Source organism: Heloderma suspectum, chromosome 2, assembly GCF_057233095.1.
Source record: "Heloderma suspectum isolate Gila_16-S chromosome 2, 16-S_ref, whole genome shotgun sequence".
NCBI classification, from domain to species: Eukaryota; Metazoa; Chordata; class Lepidosauria; order Squamata; family Helodermatidae; genus Heloderma; species Heloderma suspectum.
Window position 1 is genome coordinate 173748249 of NC_139459.1, and position 19093 is coordinate 173767341.

Consider the following 19093-nt stretch of genomic DNA (forward strand, 5'->3'; position numbering starts at 1 on the left):
CTTTAACCTATGGGGACAGGGGAGAGAATTTGGGGTGTGTGCTTGGAAAAGTGTGCGTTTTTTGTGCTTGAAAATGCGCACTTCTGCTCAGGGGGGGGAAAGAAGCTTGCATTGGGGACTGAGAACAAGGCGAGATGAGCATCGAATCTCAAACATCACTTGTTGTTGCATCCCTTTTTGTAGCACAGATAAAGATTTGCAGACTTGCGGGAGGGGACCACAGAAACATTTGGGCAAAATCTGTTTTCCCCCAAATTTCTCAAAGATCCCTGGGGGAAAAAGCAATTTAATTTTTTTCCAGTTTTCAACCCAGTTTTTTCCTCCGGTCTTCACATCTCTAACCACATATGGGGCCTAATTGCTTTTATGGAGCAATTATGGAGGCTGGTGGCTCCTAGATCAGCGGGGCAATGAATCCACTCTGGGTTTCAGCTAGAACTCTAAAGGACCTATCCAAGGTGCTAGACCCTATCCCCAAACCAGGTTCAGAACCTTGGATAGCTCCTTAGAGTTCTGATTGGTGCTGGCTGAAACACAGAGTGGGTTCACTGCCCCGCTGACATCGGAGCCACCAGCCTCCACTGAGAGTACTAACCCAACCAGTCCCCTCCACCCCACCCCAGACCTCCCCATTATGGAGTGAATTTGCCTACCTCGTAGCTGACAGGCATGACAATCTGGTGGAAGGCAGCCAGGTACTCAGGGTCTCCCATACGGGGGCTGTTCCAAGGCACGTTGAGGGTGAAGCCTTCACCAGGCCCCAGGCCCACCCGGTTGTAGTCTGCATCCTCAGAGGTGGGAAAGAAAGTCCCATTGTCATAGCGATGGAGGGAGACGTATAGGACGCTGGGCAGGAAGTGGAAGGCGATTAGAGTGAATCAGGGGATGGATGCCTTGCCTGCCCTGCCTATCTCCCAACTGCCAAATTAGGAAGAGGCCTGGAAATGGCACTGTCACCCTTGTGCCATCGTCAAGCGCAGAAGAGGGTCACAAATCACTTCAACGGATAGCTTATTCCTAAAGGGTTAAAAGCCATGGGGAGGCTTGCAGTCTTCTAAAGCTAGGGAAGAGGAGGGAAGAGGAGGGCAGACTTCAGGCTCACGAGATTGCATAGTTGTTGTTTTACTAGAACCCTGGGATCCAGGTGGTGCAAAAGAGTGGCTTCGGGCAAGATAGGCTGTGAAGAACATGCCCTTTGAATTAAGGGTGCCTTTGAGCACACACTCAGCCCAAGAATTTCTCTGTGTAGCAGAACTGAGCTTATAGTCCTTTCACACACGTAACCCCTTCTGGTTTTCCCCTAAGCTTCCCTGAGCGAAGGTTTGCATACGGGGACTTCCAGACAAGGCTTTTATGGCTCCATCGCCCCACCTCATAGAATTTAAGAGGGGGTCCAGATGCCAGCGTCATCCATTTATTAGCCCTCCCGTGTTTTCCCACCACTTCTCTGTCTTCTATCTTACCACAGCAAATCCATTCAGGAGAGAAAGATGGAATGGCCCTTTTGAGTACCAGTGCCAGAAGCTGTCTGTCTGGAAGCATCCAGTATCTCTTCTCTGCCCTCTTATACCACCGACTCATGTCCCATTACCCCCTACCCCTGATATTCTGGCCTCTGGCCAAAATAAATCTACAAACATTTTAAATATTTTAAAAAGAATGGGGGTTTGGGGGCTCCTTTTAAAATCTGTGTTCAGCAAGAAAGACTCATGCCACTATAAACACTAGCTTATCTAGCATGGTTTCTGCTTACCTGCTGTTTTATATTTGTTTCAACTTATTGTATTGATGCTATTTCATGCCTGTATTTTGTAAGCTGCCTTGAGAATTTTTTTAATGGAAAGACAGGATCCAAACATTTGAATAAATCAATGGTTCCATAATGTGCACAGTTTATTTCAGCCTTCCCCAACCTGGTACCCTCCACTTGTGTGGGACTACAACTCCAACTAAATAATTATGGAGCATTGTAATCCAACACATCTGGAGAGTGCCTGGTTAGAGAAGTCTGGTTTATTTCAAGTGCGTAAGAGTGGGGTTTCTGATGTCAGAATTTTAAGTCCTTTGTCCCTGGTGGGAAACGCTCATTGGAAAGTAATGAAAACCACCCATCTCAAGAGAGAAACTGGTCCCTAGTCAAGCATGGGGGGGGGGGGGGGGAGACGGAGAGACATTGACCCCCAACTCCAGAAGAGATTAGTGCAGTGGAGGCTGGTGGCTCCAATTTCAGAGGGGCTATGCATCCTTTCTAGGTTCTGACTGAAACCCAGAATATATTCACAGCCCCACTGAAACTGGAGCCACCAGCCTCCACTGGATTAATGTCTTTAGAGTTTCTTTAAATTGAAACAAGGCCACATCTGGTACCTGGGATCATCTTCAAACATATGCTGAGTCCCGTTGCCATGGTGAACATCCCAGTCTAGTATCATCACCCTGAGGAATAAAACCAAAGTAAGAGTGGCGTCTAAACCTCAATTAAAGTAAGCTTAACGGTTGTAAAAACAACAAAGTCTTGTGGAGTCTTAAAGGCCAACGAATGCAAAACACTGCCCACTTCATCTGATGCACCAAGATGCCACGTCAGATGTCGTGACATCTCCCACGGCAGTCACTGGCCAGTGTCTGATACTGCCGCTACGACTCCGCTGGCTGTCTTGCCCAAGTGGAACCCGCTGCTTGTGCAGCAGGAACTAGTGGTCCCAAAAATAACCATGGAAACAAGCATCAATGCTCACTTCCAGAATGGAGCAAGTCAGCAGAGATCCCTCCCAGGAGCTCCGCTGACCTGCCCCTTTCTGAAAATGACCGGCAGCGTTTCTGAAACGGTGATGTCTCGTTGCGCTAGTGGACGGGCAGGACAGGATACTGGCCCTTGTTTCACCAGGGCAAGTGGAATGCCATTCCCGGGTTTCCTGTTAGGGAAAACCTACTTAAGGGTGCAGAAGCGGATGTGTTCTCTGGGATTCCTGGGGCTCGTGCCAGCTCACCTCATGGGTCGTCCGGCCAGGCGCTGCGCGTATCGTGCTGCCAAGGCCACGGAGTTGAAGAAGCAGAAGCCACAGGCGGTGTCTGGTTCAGCATGGTGCCCGGGCGGGCGGACAATAGCCACAGCATTTTGGACCTGATGCGCCAAAAGAGGGGCCGGCGGGGCGGGGAGAAATATCCTTGGATCATCACCATACAGAACGTCAGCACAGCACTGAAATGGGAGCTGGGAATCCCTCTCTAGAGCAATAGGGACCTGCAGAAAAGGCCACTAGGCAGTGCTAGGCCTGCCCGGAGCGACCGAATGGCTTCACGACAAGAGCTGGGCTCCCACAGAAACCACAGAGGTCACTGGAGCTTTTAGCCCACGAACTGAACCCTCCTCAATATCCTACAAATTGGGCCCACCCTAATTCGAAACAGTCCAATGGGTAAAGGAGTCAGGCCCATTTTAAATGGACAGAAGAGATGCCTCCAATCCTGCCTGGACGCCCCTGAAGCGGGCAGCACCGAGGGGAAGAGGCCCACTGTCCCTTCCCCGCCGCACAAAGCTCCTGGTGCTCACCTCCCCAGAGAGCACGGCCTCGACGGCGCTGAATGCGGAGCCTGCTGCCAGCCGGGCGCACTCGTAGGAGCTGGCACAGATGTAGATGGAATTGTAGCGGTCACCCTGGCGGTGCAGGTCGCGGGGCTTCATGGTGGCCGTCGACTTCACTGTCTCTACATAGGCCAGGCTGGAGAAAGGAGGAGGAGGAGGAGGGGTGATGTGGAGTCCAGCCCCTCTTCCCACAGGAAGAGGAGGGATACAAAGCCACATAGGAACAAAGGAAGCTGCTGTATATCCTTGGTCCATCTAGCCCAGTATTCTCTGCACTGACTGGCAGCAATGGCCTCTCCAGGGCTGCAGATAGGAGTTTTTCTAGCCCTACCTGGAGGTGCCAAACCATGCAATTTGCATGCAAAAACATGTACCCTGCCACTGAGCTATGGGGAGGCTACAGCCTCAGAAGTCAAGGAGCCACCCCAAGCCCTGCCTTTTCTGGAACCCCCATATTCCTCCCAGACGTTGCCATGACTCCCAGCTCAGCACAACCTGTGACACATCCGCAGCTCCTCTTCAGAGGCAAGCCGGGCCGGAAGCCGGCAACACCGCTCCGTCAGACGCAGCTCCCCGTGGCGCTGGAAGATCCGGGAGACTCTCTGAGGCAGCTCTGGATGCTGGCTGGTGAAGACAGGAGACGTGGGGAGAGGCAGAGAGCCGGTCTTGGGACCATATTGCACCTGTCCTGAAAGACCTGCCCTGGTTGCCAATTGCTTTTCAGGCTCAATTCAAGGTGTCGGTCTTCACCTTTAAAGCTCTTAGGACCTGGCTATGTAAGGGACCACCTGCCTTGTAGTGAATCTGCCCAAGTATTAAAATCTGCAGGAGAGGCCCTTTTGAGGGGGCCATTACCTGCAGAGGCCTGTTGGTTGGGCACGCGTGAAAGGGCTTGTGTTGCCCCCAAACTATGGGACGTGCTCCCTCAAGAATTAAGATTGGCCCCCGGTCTCTTGGCCTTCAGAATGAGGGTAAAGCTGCATCTTTTCGATTTAGCCTTTTAAAATGTGCAGTTTTTAATGTTTTAACTGTTTTGATTGTTCTTGTTTATTGTTTTAGACTGTTGTGCACCACCTTGATGGCTTCTTAGCAGATAAGGAGGTATATAAAGCTTAATAATAATCACAAATAAATAAAACGCCTTAGCGGGTGAAATGCAAGAGGCAGTGGCACCCTGCCCTCAACCTTCATGAGAAAGGGGGTGCAGGGACTTCACTAGCATACTCAGGAGCCTTTGAAGGGAGCAGCTCCTCATTGCCCCACTGCTTAGCTTAGAACAGGAAAGCACTGGGTCTCTAGCCTGCCTGGAAGTCATTCTGCGAGAAGGTTTTAGAGACTGATTGTCTTCTTGAGTTGTGCATATTTTAGGATATATCTTAGTGGTTAAATTTCACTCTACCATAAGCCACACTGAGAACCTTCACTATTCAGTGGGGCATTTTTTTTAAAAAAGAAAGAAAATGAATAACCTCCACTTCAGATGCTCAGTCCCTACTTTGATCTCACAAGCCAGTTACAAATTCAACTGAAGGAGGCTTTAAACAGAAGGATATTTATCACTCCCCTAAACGGCTGCACAGGAGGGGCTAGGTACATGTCAATATGGAGTTCCAAAGCATTGGGACCACCGCTGAGAAGGCCTTATCTCTTGTGCATGCCAATATAACAGATCTTAATGGTGGGCACTAGAGATGGACCTCTGACGTAGATCTGGGTGTACGGGCAGGATTAATATGGGTGAAGGGGCTCCTTCAAATAAAATATCTAACAAGTTTGAATTTAAAAAATCATTTGGTCATATTTCTATAGCACTTATGTACTGAAAGCGCTTTCATACACATTATCTCGGTAGCCTTGACAACAACCTTGTAAGGTGAGCAACCAGGATCCTCCACGTTGTAGATATGAAAGCAGTGAGTGAGTGAGAGAGAGGCTGAGAAATAGTGGGTTATTCAAAGCCAGACACTCAGTTTACGTCCGAAGTGAGATTTAAACCAGGGACATCCTGGCTCACAGCTCTCTCCATGTGCCACTGTGCTACACGACCAGAGCTTTTTAAAAACAACAAAAAAGCACATGCACACACACACATGCTTATGGGTGAAAAGAATGTAAACACCCCATTAACCGCTTAGAGATATTTTTAAATATGTTCAGCGGTATATAAATCTATTAAATAAATAAATTAAAACTCTCCTTAAGCGTGCATGAAACCAATCCTTACCTGTCCCACATATTGTAATGCTCTGTCATCTTTTCGTCATAGACCAGCCCTGTACAGGCAGCGGGCCAGGGTCGCATCAGTTCAGTCGCTGACCTGGACAGGATCTCGGCTGCTAGCAGGGGGCTGGCTGGCAGCAAAGCAGCATTCACCTCTCCTCCCTCCTGCTGGGGCACATCCACACCTGAGAGAGGAAGGCGATCAAAAGCTTTAGCGGTCCTGAATTGCCCAGAAGGAACTGCACAACCCCTTGGGGTCTGAAGGGAGCAAAACTCCCCAAGTCTGCTTGCTCTGCTCAAGGAAGGGGAGAAAGGAGAGCTTGTCTCGGACACTCACCGAACTTCCGGAGGTTCTTCCAGTACTTGCTGTGAACTGCCAGGGTGTGGGACACAGAGCGGAGGGCGCTGCCAGGAGGGAAAGATGAAGGAAAAGCACCAGCTGAGCAGGAGCTCAGGCTCAATGCAGGGGCGGGGGGAGGCAGAAAAAGAATCCTCTCTCACCTGCTGCATGGGGTGAGGGGCAATTCCAGCAGAGGACAGGGGTCTCCAAGAAGAGTCTTGAGGACTGTGCAGGCTCCCTCCGCTAAGGACTGGAGATTGTACCCGCCCTGAGGAGGAGGAGCTAGACGGTTTCACTGAGAGCAGCTCTATCTGCGATGGAGCCACTTTTCCAAAAAGTGACCCATTCCCTCCTCCCTCCCCCCTGCTCCCAGTGGAGAAATGGAAAGGGCAAGCCGCTCACCTCCAGAGACAGAACCACCTTGCCTCCAGACAGTGGCAGCAGCAGATGTGTCAGGTGGGCAAAGCATGCTGGGGTGGCTGCCATCTCCCCCTAAGGGTGCAAAGAAGAGTCCATGTCACTCTCTCCGGTCTTACTCCCGAGGGACGGGCCAGGCACAAATTTAGGAGTGGGAGAGAGGATAGATTCTACTGCAGGAGACTTTTTTTTTAAAAAAAGAAAAAGGTGGAGGGAGGGGTTATCAGTTAAGTGAGATGCCTCCCCTGCAGCCCCTCAAAGGCTTGCGACAGGACAGGGGTGCCCCAGGTAGAGCTCACTGTGCTGGGACTGAGAAAACTCTCTCTGTCCCCCACATCTGATGGAGCCGCCTCCACACTGAGTTCAAGCCTGCCCCAAATCTAGGCAAGCACAATAGAAACAGCAGGGGCTGGAAGAACTGCACAATGAAAGACAGTGAGAAAGCTACTCCCTTCCCCCTCCCACAACCTGCAGTACTTCACCCCAAATCATCATTGCCATTATGAAAGGCGGTAAAAGCAGGTCCTGCCCCCTCCTTCCCATTCTGACAATGGAGGCTTGAATGAAGGACTGAGGTGAGAAGGGCTCCCCCGCTCCCCCTGCTGCTCCTCCTGAACCCAGCATACAAGCTGCAGGCACCATTCCAGCCAGAGTCAACGGCAGAACTGGACTTGTGGCCTGGCCTCACCTTTGGTGGGACTATTTAGGTACCTGTCCTGGGCACCACCTGGGCAGGGCGGGGGGATGGAAAGCAAAATTAGGAATATGTTAGGCAGGTTTTCAAGACAACAGAAGAGAAGCCAGGTACCAGCTCGCTCAGAGGCTTAGCGAGGGCAGCAGGCCAGGCAGAACAGTACAGCCACATTGAAAAAGGATAGCTTGTCCAACGTTACCGATCTTTCTCTGTAATCTATTGTGACAGGGCTGGATTGGGCACATACTAGGTTACAAATTTCATTCTCACAGTGAACAAGCAAGGTCCAACAGGCCCTATGTGGACTGGGTGCCCTTAGTACACCCTCCCAAACCCTCTTCAGAGTGCCGGAGAGGGGGAAGTAGGTTCTCAACAACAGATCTAGGTAGAAGTGTTTCCTTCAAGAGAGAAGCCTAAAAACTGCCAAGGGATGATCTGTAGAAAGTGCATTTTCCTACCTTGGGATCGCCAATTACAGAATCAAAACCAGCAGCAACCAGGACTAGGTGGGGCTGGAACTGAAAACAAAACAAAACCCAAACATCACCAGAACAGTTAGCCACCAATCTCTCCCACCCACCCCACTAGCCAGCCAGTTCTGCCTCCATATTAAGAGCCTCCAAAAAACGCTCTCAAAGCAGAGAAAGAGAACAGACCATTATCAGAGTAAGTTGCCCAGTCAGGAAGCAAAGGGGACAAATATTGGAGATCCCAAGCAGTGAATGTGAAACCCCTTTTATGTGCATTTCCATTGGAGTCCAAGCATGACAGCAGGGGAATAACTCTGAGCTAAGGACTGCCTGTCACAGGACAGCAGTTTCATACAGGCAGATTCATGCCTGTGTCAGGAGACACTCACAGTTTCTGATTCATCATTATAAACAATCTTGAAACTGCAATACGAAAAGCAGCCCTAGGTATCAGCGGGGGTGGGGTGGGGGGATGTCAGCTCCACAGAAATGCCAACCCATGGAACAAGGAAGGAAGTCTGTAGAGCAGCCTTCCTCAACTTGGCGCCCTCCAGATGTGCTGGGACCACAATTCCCATCATGCACAACTGGTGGGGGTGGGAGCTGTAGTCCCAAAACATCTGGAAGGTGCCAGGTTGCTGTAGGGCAGGGGTCCCCAATGCAGAGCCCACAGGAACCCAGAATTTTTAAAATTTCCCCATTTTTAAAATATACATACATGGATTTGTATGAAATGCATTCAACATTCTAGCAATTATATATGGGCTCCAACAAAAGTGGATGAAATATCCAAATAAGTATCCATTTGAAGGTGACATCCATTTGCCACCCTTTCAAATATTGAAAATGTTGTAAGGTCCTCAATCCATTGCATTGTAGGAGGTGAGTGTTTATCCATCCAGTGTTGTAACATTAGTCTTTTAGCTGTCAAAAGGGTGCAGACAATTCCTTTACACTGGCCGTTTGTTAATTTCCACGAAGCAGGTAAATTATGTAAAAGAGCATGTACATCTATGAATGTCAAAGACTGTTCCGGTACAATATTTATCTGTGTAATAACCTCCTCCCTGCAAAAAGAAGCATCTACTGGACATTGCCAAAACATGTGTTTAAAAGACGCATTCACTGTATTGCACCACCAGCAACTAGCTGAATTAGACAATCCCTTATTAAAGAGACATTGCAGTGTCCAACAGAGACAAAGCAAATGTTTTTGCTGAATAAGATGCAGCCTAAGATCTACAGATGTGAAAGGTATATGCCAAAGCGGTGACCCACTGATTAGGCATTTTGTGGTGGTGCCCACAGCATGGTCTGAAATTCCCAAATGCAGCCATGGTTCCAAAAAGGTTGGGGACCCCTGCTGTATGGGTTCTGGATGGCCCTTAAGGCCTGTTCAGATGATGCCACCACCACCCCCAAACCTGTATGTGCTGTGAAATTGGGGGTGGGGGTGGGCTTGCACGACCACACAGAGGACACAATATACCTGCCAGTTCTGCAGGACCTCCCTCGCTAACGTGATCCAGACTCCCACTTAAAAACAGGAAGATCTGTCATTCCGATGAACACGTTGTCTTGGTTTGGACGCTGTGCTTTATGTATAGCAAGGCAAGACGAGGACATGGGGGGAGGTATAGGAGCTCAAGACATGCTCCTGAACGATATAGATTTGGGAAGGAAGAGGGACGAATGAGTATTGTTTCAATAGGCCCTAAATGGCACATCATCCAGTGACTGACTTAGGGTGCAATCCTTCCAGTATTTGGGAAGTTGTCAGGCTTTTTTCTGTCTGAACATACACAGGATTGTGCCCTTAATCTTAATGGATAAAGAACCACTCTCCACCAGCTTCTGCCTTAGTTTTTAGCTACAAAAGGGTATGGGGAAAATGTAGCTAATTACATGCATGCATACACACACGCCTACACTACACCCACATTACAAGATGGCTCAACTGCGCCTGCCTTGCACCGCTGGGTGATCGGGCATCCGGTAAAAGAGACAAAGATTGCCCATCCCTTCAAAAGGACATCCTGTTGAGTTTCTTACCTCCAAGGCCACAGGCAGTAAGATATGCAAAAAGGCAGAGAGGTAGTCAGCATCCCGCATGCCTGTCTAGAGAGACGGATAGGGCACATTATATTCTTGCGGGGATCCCCCATCCGAAAAGAACTCATTTAAAACACACACATACACAAATGGATGCTTTGCCTTGAAAAAAATGAGGTGGGCCGAGGCAGGAGTCGGCCCTACTGAGGTGGGCCAAGTCGCAAAGACACACGAGGAAAGGGAATTCCTCCACTTCAGCAGTTCAGACTTAAAGGATGCCAAACAAAATCAAACCTAAACCCTCTGTCTCCTTGAACCTGTGGGACCTGGGTTCAAATCCTGCGATGGTATTGGGTCAGCCTAACCTACCTCAGTAGGATGATGAGAAGCTAAAATGGGAGAGCTTCCCCTACCCAGAGCTCCCTGGAGGGAAGATGAGGTTAAAATGTGATAATCACCACCGCTACCACCACCACATCCAGACAACCCACCCTCCAGTGTGCCCCAACTTGCTCCCCATAACGCCAGCTGCAAAGGAATCTCTACACGACAGGAAACGGCCCTATTTTACTCGGTTCAGTTACGGGAGGGGAGGAGATGTCGACACACTTGTTGCCCGCCGAAGCACCTCCTGCTCCTGGCCTGGCAGTCCGAAGTGGGCAGAAGGTAGATCTCCCAGAAGCCCCTGCCAGCATGGCCAATGGTCAGGAATACTGGGACTTGTAGTCCAAAAGATGTAGAGATCTACTTCATGCTCATCCCTGACATACAATATCAGACACTGCACAGTCATGTCACAAAACCTGATGGCTTTGTGACATGGGGCACCTGCAGCCTTTAAACGGAACAGAGAAACTGCACAGCCAGGAGCGAGGGGAATGGAGGAGGCAGTAGGGCCAGCCAAAGAGCAGTAGGTTTGCGGCAACACAAGACAGTGCATGTTCCAAGAACATCCAAGGTTGTGGCACAGCTTTAGCAAAAAAGTCTAGAGCTGGGGTGCAAAACCTCAGGCCCCATGGCCAAATCCAGCCACCTGGGGGCCAAATCGAGCTCTCTTCCCTGGCCACATCTCCTTTCTCCTGACCACTGATGTTTTGGTGGTTTCCTGGATTTTGCACAGTTCCCCCACCACCACCCTAAATGGTTGAGATGCCTCTCCTAAGGCTTAGTTACCGGCAGTAGCAGCTTTAAGCTAAACTATGCTAGTGTTTTGGCCCTGCCCCTTTTTCGACTGGCCCTACCCAACACTGGAGTGCGGCCCCCGAGAGCTTCTCCAAAATGGAACTTGGCCCTCGGGCTGAAAGAGGTTCTGCGCCCCTGACTAAAGGCTGAGTGTGGTGGCCTGTAAACCTCCCAGGGCAGCGGACTCAACTGTCAGCCGCATTTTCTATGAGTTAGAAAAAAGCACAGTAGCACCAGAGCAGCCTTCGCCAACCTGGCGCCCTCGAGATGAGTTGGACTGCAACTCCCATAATTCCTAGCACACATCTGGAGGACGCCAGGTTGGGGAAAATTGCACTGGAGTCTGGCCTGTTTGGGCCCTCTTCTAAACAGGTGGATCCTGATAGAAGTCAACTACAAGAGAAAGTTTCCATGGAACGGGGGGGGGGGGGGCTGCTCATAACTTGCATCTACCTGATGAATCCCCCCCCGCTTCCCTCCAAAAGGCTAGGCTGGGATTTGAACCCAGGCCGATGTCTGGTGCTAGGCCTGCTCTGCAACTTTGGCATCCCCAGTTCTACGTCCCTGGACAGGGGACTCTTAAGGGCACCCCATCTGTTGCTCATCCCTACCTGGTCCCAAGGCACATTGATGTTGTAGCCCTCTCCCCGACCTCTACCCACAGCGTGACTGTCGGATTCTGGAAGGTGGGGCCAGAAACTGCCCCCTTCGTAGCGATGGATGGAGAAATAAAGGATGCTGGGAAAAGATGTCACGGCAGAGACAGCAATGAGAAGAAACATGCCTACCAGGCCAGGCTCAGCCCTCTGAACCCAGTTTGGCTGCAGTCCATTTCTAACCTACAAGCAGACTGTCCCCTCCTTTGCCAACCTCTGTTCATCCAGGATGGCAGCCCCACCACCCTCCAAGCCCTGCCCATTACCCCCTCATCCAAGGCCACCCCTTTATTCTGCACCTGGGGTTGTCCTCAAAGAGGTACTGGGTGCCTTGTCCGTGATGCACATCCCAGTCAACAATAAGTACCCTAGGAGGGAAAGAAAGGTCACTGAAGAGAGAATGAAACATAACACAAGCTTCTGAGAAAGCAAGTTACCATCAATCCTCAATGTTAAAGGCATCCCCTCAAAGGAACCATGGGAACTATAGTCCAGCAAGAGGGCTGGGATCCCAAATAAGAGAGTTCTCAGCATTAGTTCCCAGGGTTCCGTGAAAGGTATCATCATGACAGTGGAGAGCTTCCCCTACCCAGAACAACATTTGCAGTGTTGACATTCTCCTAGCCCAGGGGTGGGCGAAACTTCTTCCTGCTGCGGGCCACATTCCCTTGTGGGTAATCTGTCAGGAGCTGCATCTCGGCAGTGGGTGGGGCCAAAGCCACGGTGGGCAGGGCTAGAGCCAAAAGTCAATGGGTCACCCCTTTCCTCGCTCTTTCTGCTGCCTTCTTTCCTTGGTCACCCTCTTTCCTCCCACCCAGTGGACTGCCAGGGAAGGAAGGGGCAGCTCATTCGTGCCAGAGGTGTGAATTGATCGCAAGCAGAGGGCTTTCGAAATTCAGCAAAGGGCCACATGGAATTGGGCTGAGAGCCACAGGTTGCCCACCCCTGTCCTAGCCCAAGCTCTAGGGATAATAATTCATCATGATTGACTATTTAGTAATCCCTTAAGAATGGAAAGCATCTTTGTTTGCCTTCAGCCACCTAGTCAGTTTGTGGCAAAAACAACAGTGAAAACAAGGGCTTCCTGACTCACATTCGTAGCTGGTACACCAGGAGTAGGGCAACTTGTGGCCCTCTGGTGTTCTGGCTTACAATTCCCATGATCCCTCACTTTTCACTATGCTGACTAGGGCTGATGGGAGTTGTAGGCCACAATATCAGGAGGGCCACAAGTTGCCCACCCCTCTGCTACACTATCCACATAAATGTAAATGTATTTTGCATTTGACTTTCAACACATGAGCACAAAGTGGCACCATATTTTCTACCTCGTAAACTGGAATAAAGCTACGATTTGCCGTCCAGAGTAGCCACGTTTCTTTGTAAAAAGGAAGGCAAAGATCCACAGCTGAGAAGCTCAGGAGGTTTGGCAAGGGACCCTACAGAGCTCTGCTTTTGGTAACTTCATCGCCTTGACCTCCATAAGAGAGGAGCCAGCAACTGAGTTCCTTGATGGCTGCACTTCTGGCCGGGGAATGCTGGGAGTTGTAGGACTTTTCTGTCTAAATATGCATAGGATTGTGCCTTAAGGCTTTAATCCAGCAGATCTGTCTCGATGCACCAGTGACTAGGGATGGATAAGAAATGTGCGTGGTCTGAATTTTTATATGGATTTCCCAGTTTGCACCTCCCCAATCTATATGTGAACCAGAGCATCCTTGCGCACAGAAATCTCCACTTTCAGAATTCTACGATGCGATCTTGCAACTAAAAAAATGCACACAAACATGTGTATATCAGGGGAAAGTATGAGCAAAATGACATTCCATTAGGGGGAAATCGCTTGCAAAACCATGCACTAGGAAAAGCACGTACAAATGTGTCTGTTAGAAGAAATGCACACAGAAATGCACACGTTTTCATGCAGGCGTTGGGAGGGGGGCAGAATTCGCAAACTGATGTGGAAACAAGTCAAAACCAACTTACGGCTGGACAAATGAGAAAGTGCGCAATCCCGAAATTGGCAGACTTGACCGTCCCTACCTCTGACTCGGATCCGCACTACTCACCGCTCCACCCCCAGTTTCTGCCGGGCGTACTGGGCTGCAATGCCTACGTTGTTGAACATACAGTAGCCATCCATCTTGTTGTGCTGAGCATGGTGTCCTGGTGGTCTGAAACCCAGAGATGCACTGGCTCACCTCAGAACTACAAAGTCACAGGTTGACTATCGGGAAGCTGTATGCCCCAGCCGTGGGCTGCTGAGGTTTGGAGGTGCCGAGATAATGATACGCCAGGCCCAGGTTTGCTTACAAGGAGCCTTTATTGAGTCCCGCAGCACTTTGGGTATGCCTGTGTGCTGTAAGTACTCAATAAAGGCTCCTTGTAAGCAAACCTGGGCCTGGCTTATCATTATCTCGGCACCTCCAAACCTTAGCAGCCCACGGCCGGGGCCTACAGAAGCCCAAGCGATACAAGATGCTACGTTGGCACAGGTGGCAGTTCCTTCCCGTCCATTTCAAGGCACAGGCCAACAGGGCACGTTACACAGAGCATAAGAGCCCCGGAAAAACAGACCAGGAACCCATCACGCCAAGACGTCAATGACATTTTCCGTCCCCTCCTCGAAAAGCTACAGGCAGGTAGTTCCGATCCTTCTGGAAAGTGTTCAGGCTTCAGCGCCAGTGGGTCTCTGGGGCAAGGTGTTCCAAGGTATATGTACACCACAGCTCTTTTAAAAACTGGTTGGATGGTCATTTCCTCTCCCGTCAGGAATCTGTAGTGCTGAGAGAGGGAGCAGGGATCTCTAAGAATCCTGTGGCAGCTAACACAGCCATTCCAGCACAAGCTTTTGGGAAGGTTTACGAGGAAATGCTCAGCACTGCTGCCAAGCCATGACAATATTTAGACGTGACGTGAGAACGGGGACCACAGAGGAGCAGTCCCGTTTCAATTAAGTGCTGGAGTCATACAGGGGTTGGAGGCGGAACATCATCAGGTGGCACTGCAGTTGCAGTAGGGAAAGAGGGATGGGCTGAAGGCACTCTGTGTCAGAGTGAAATAAAAGTAAGTTTCCATTGGTGACGTGATCTTTGTAGAGGTCAGAAATAGATGCCAGGCAGCAAATGCAGAACTCCCAACTTCATGTTTGCGGTGCAGCATGTGTGGAGCACAGCATGTGTGTGTGTGTCTGTCTGTCACATACACAACACAAGGCAACAAACGAAGCATTGGGAGTCCTGCATTTACAGCATAATGTCCAGTTCCAGCCTAGGCTTTGGCGATTCTCCTAGACTTCATTTTAAATCTGCGCTCCTTGTAGATGAACCCATTACTTCTTGCTATTTTTAGTGGATAAGGAGAATTCTCTTGACTGGTGGGAGAGAGGAAGAAAATATCAGGGAGTGGCCCATGCCTCTTTGTGTGTGCCTAATACACTAGGAGAATATATGTCCCTTCCCACACCTGTCAGGGAAGCTATAAGAGAGAGGTGGCCACATATGTTCCTCACCGAGCTCCAGGACTGCAACTGAAGCCCGACTCCTAAACAGGAGCAAAAAACCAAGGAAGTATTCCATGGCCTTGGCGTACCTGACCACAGCCAGCCCGTTTCGGAGCTCCCCGGACAACACTTTCTCCATGAGTTGCAGAACGGAACCAGCAGCAAGACAGGCACAGCGGTAGGAATTCTTGGGTGAGGGAGAGAATTGGGTGAGGGAGAGAATCGGGTTACAGACTTGGTGCTATCCACCCCCAGTAGATGAAATGGAACCCTCATAACCCAGTTTGATAGACAGCTTCTTAGTCCTCTCCCTTCCCAGAACAGGAAGGGGGAGAAAAAAAATAAGAGGGGGTACACCCCACTAAGCACACCTAGTGCAGGGGTGGGGAACCTCTTTTAACCTGAAAGCCCAACTCAGTTTCAGAGAAGCTCTCAGGGGCTGCGTTCTAGTGGTGGGTGGGGCCAAAGACAAAAGGGGTGTGGCCAAAAAGACAGAGAGTACCAGCATATTTTAGTGCAAAGCTCTGACTGCCAGCAACTAAGCCTTAGGAGAGGTATTTCAACCCTGTGGGGAGAAAGTGCACAAAAGCTGGGAAACCAACAAACCATCAGTGCATGGGGGCAAGGGGAGGGCGTGTCCATCTGGGACCCCAAGAGGGCTGGATTTGGCCCTTGGGCCTGAGGTTCCCCACCCTGACCTAGTGATTTAAAGTGAAAAAAACAAAACAAGAATCCTGAATTTTGTACCCGAGAGCAACACAAGTTATATTGTTTGAATAAATTATGCAAGTCAGCCATGGACAGAAATGCTATTATAATTCAAAAAACTGAGCAAACTATTTTTTCTTTGTAAGTGCTGCTACAGCCAAAAAAAAAAAAAAAAGGTTCAGATACCATAGCCCACAAATTCTCAAGGTATCCTATGCAACAGGATGCCAGCTTGTTACCAGAAGGCTGCAGCTGGTTACTTTAGCAGCTTCTGGTCCTGGTGCCGCCCAAGTCCATTTATCTGCCACCCTCCTTCCTTGCGCCAAAGTTTTGCCTCACAGACAGCATCAGGGTGGAAAGAGTGATGCTCTCAAATACTGTGCCACAGCCTGCGAGTTAATAAAATCAGCAGAAGTTGATTATAGAGACATGCCAGGGGTGCCACCTCTGGATCAGGAACTGGCAACTCTAACCACACGGACTAGAAACTTTTTTTAAAAAAAATTAAAAAAAAAACAACACTTTTTTAAAAAGTTCAGAATGTAAGGCCGTGTGTCAGATATCCAATTCCATGTAGAACAGCCTTCACTGTAGAACATGCTGCCTGAGAGATGCTGGGATTTGTAGTCCAACACATCTGAAGAGAAGGCTCTGGGGATACTCACAGGGTGCAGATAGACTGAATCGTACATGTCTGACAGAGATCTCAACTGAGCCTCGCTCATTGTTTCAGTTGATTTCATCAGGGCCAGGTAATCCTGACTGTTAAAAGAATAGAACAGACATCAGCAGGGCTGGGCATGTAGATGCAACCCGATCTCTGCCTCTCCTCCACAAGAGGCTGAAGCCTCTCCACGGCCCAGCTCTCCCAGAACTCCAAGGTCTGCTTTCACCTGTGAGCCAAGAGAATCTCTTCCTCAGAAATGTCTCGGGCCTATAAGGAGAAAAAGGAACATAAGTACCTACAGAAGGAATCCAGATTTCCCATTCCATAGCTCTTATTTATTACATTTTAACCCTGCCCTTCCTCCAACAAGCTCAAGCCGCATACATGGTTGTCTCCCCTCCCCATTTGACTGTCACAACAACTGTGTGAGGTAGGTTAGGCCGGCCGTGGGCAGACTTCAGGCCTGCAGGATTTAGTTTGTGTTTTATTAGAACTCTGAGATCCACCAAAAGGAGCCAGGGGCAAAATAGTGGCTAATACAGGCAGACATTCGCTGGGTTCGGCTGAGTGACAGCGTGACTGGGCCAAGGACAGTCAGTGAGCTTCATGGCTAAGCAAGGATTCGAACCAAGCTCTCCCCAGTCCTAAATTGACACTCTAAGCCAGGAGCGGGAAACATCTTTCAGCCTGAGAACCGAATTCCATTTCGGAGAAGCTCTTGGGTGGGATGGGGTGGGATGGGCTAAAGGCAAAAGGGATGCGTCCTAAAATACCAGCGTACTTTAGCTTAATGCTCTTTCTGCCAGGACCTAACCCTGAGGAGAAGCATTTCAGCCTTTTAGAATGGCACAAAAGCCAGGAAACCACCAAACGACTGGTTGGGAGAAAGGAGGTGGGGCCAGGGGAAGGGGCGTGGCCTTCTAGGGAACCCCAGAGGGCTGGATTGGCACCCCCAGGAGGGCCGGATTGGCACCCCAGGCCTGACGTTCCCCATTCCTGTTCTACCCATGCTACTACATTGGCTCTCAAAAGCCCCAACAGCTACAAACCCTCCACCCCAAGTCCCCGCTGGCTCCTGCCCACTCCCTCTCACCGCCACTGGGATGCAACGCTCCAGCAGGTCACATTGCAGCAATTTGTCTCGTATGGCCACCAGCCGCTCCGGACACTCTGGGAAACTGGAGAAGCAGCGAAAAAGCGGCATATGGGGATAGATTAAAAACACATTAAGCTAGTGTTGGGGCTGAGATGGTTTGGGAAACAAACAAATGAACAGGGCAGTGAGGGACAATTCCCATTTGGAGGGGAAAGGGCCAAAAAACATCCATCCTGACAAAACACGCCCAGATCCAATTGAAACCTCTTGGGCCAAGGCAGGATCTGACAATACCTGATTAGAGGCAGGCTGGTCATCTTTACCGAGCTCCCAGTCCTTTAATCTGACCGATTAAGATTACAGCAAAACGGGCAAAGTTGAGAAAGGAGACATGAGAGATGGCTGAAATGGGGAACAGGGTGGGCTTTTTAACACTGAAAAGATGCCATAGCATTAAAAAAAAAAAGGAGACAGAAAAAAGAACACAAGAGGAATTAAAAGTGGGAGGGAAATGCTAGAGTGGCAGATTATGGCACTGGAGAGCAGAGACCACAAACAGAAACTACTCGGAGTAGTCTGGGGTGTGGGTCTTTGAATCTGCATACCCAAGATCACCCTGAGAAGCACAGAATATGGCAATTTACAGAGAGCCTGGTAGCTCAAACAGACACATGGCAAGTCTGAGCTATGGTAAAAACAGGAAACGTTTCTAGACCTCATTCTGATGGAGATGAGTTCCTGCTTTGGATTCGGGAACATCACGGGGCCAGTCAGAACATGCATGTATTTCTCTACTGCCATAGCAGTTCTTCTAACCTGGGTCTCAAACACATCCACTGTTCAGTTGTGTTCTGGAACCTCCCACTGTCTCTCCTTCCTGGTCTGTCTCAAGAAACTGAGACTAAAATTCCAAATTCCACACAAAATATATTCACAGCCAAATTGGGTTCGTTTATGTAAGAGTACTTGATCAAGGTAATTTATTTAAATAGCACAATCTCCTCCCGCATCCCCATACAGAATTTCATACCCTCTGACAATGGTAACTGCAGCCCTCTCCCTCTTCACATACTCACTAATGACCATAATCTACTGTTCTGATCTCTGGGAAAATCATATTGCAACTGAGGACTGCCCCTGACAGCATCATTTTCTTTTCTTACCAACACCATTTTAAAATTAGAGATCTCCTCAGTGAAATGGACATATTATCTAAGCATTCAAAAGTAACACTGACATGGATTTATTCCCTTTTTTAAAAAAGACTCTGGTGGATAAAACGTTTTTGAAGCAGTCCCTTAGGAATGCAGTCAAGAGGGATTATGATGTAAATATAGGAATACTGTATTATAGAAAGGAAGTAAATATTTTAAATGTCACAGAGCAATCCTATACATGTTTACTCAGAAGTAAGCCTCACTGAGTTCAATGGGACTTACTCTCATTCAGGACTGCGGCCTCAGTGTTTCTCAAACATTTCTCCATTCGTTCATTTCTTGTATT

The 19093-nt window shown here is 49.4% G+C and overlaps 1 protein-coding gene across 13 annotated transcripts in view; it reads right to left on the reverse strand.

Annotated features, from left to right (window-relative positions):
• Positions 1-19093, reverse strand: part of HDAC6 (histone deacetylase 6) — a 54588-nt gene that overhangs the window by 17298 nt on the left and 18197 nt on the right. For 12 of the 13 annotated variants that reach the window (XR_014788031.1, XM_084836158.1, XM_084836156.1 and 9 more), the window contains 18 exons: positions 17588-17672; positions 16721-16761; positions 16493-16589; positions 15209-15306; positions 13687-13791; positions 11917-11985; positions 11573-11699; positions 9780-9845; positions 7716-7775; positions 6549-6638; positions 6308-6414; positions 6144-6211; positions 5811-5991; positions 4082-4210; positions 3554-3722; positions 2991-3124; positions 2368-2436; positions 654-846 (listed from right to left, as the gene is read on the reverse strand). Coding sequence is in view for 12 of the 13 variants with exons in the window: in XM_084836158.1 (XP_084692284.1) it covers positions 654-846; positions 2368-2436; positions 2991-3124; positions 3554-3722; positions 4082-4210; positions 5811-5991; positions 6144-6211; positions 6308-6414; positions 6549-6638; positions 7716-7775; positions 9780-9845; positions 11573-11699; positions 11917-11985; positions 13687-13791; positions 15209-15306; positions 16493-16589; positions 16721-16761; positions 17588-17672 (1888 nt within the window). In the remaining variant the exon portion in view is untranslated. The remainder of the gene's footprint in view (positions 1-653; positions 847-2367; positions 2437-2990; positions 3125-3553; positions 3723-4081; positions 4211-5810; positions 5992-6143; positions 6212-6307; positions 6415-6548; positions 6639-7715; positions 7776-9779; positions 9846-11572; positions 11700-11916; positions 11986-13686; positions 13792-15208; positions 15307-16492; positions 16590-16720; positions 16762-17587; positions 17673-19093) is intronic. The other variant, XM_084836162.1, reaches the window with a different exon arrangement.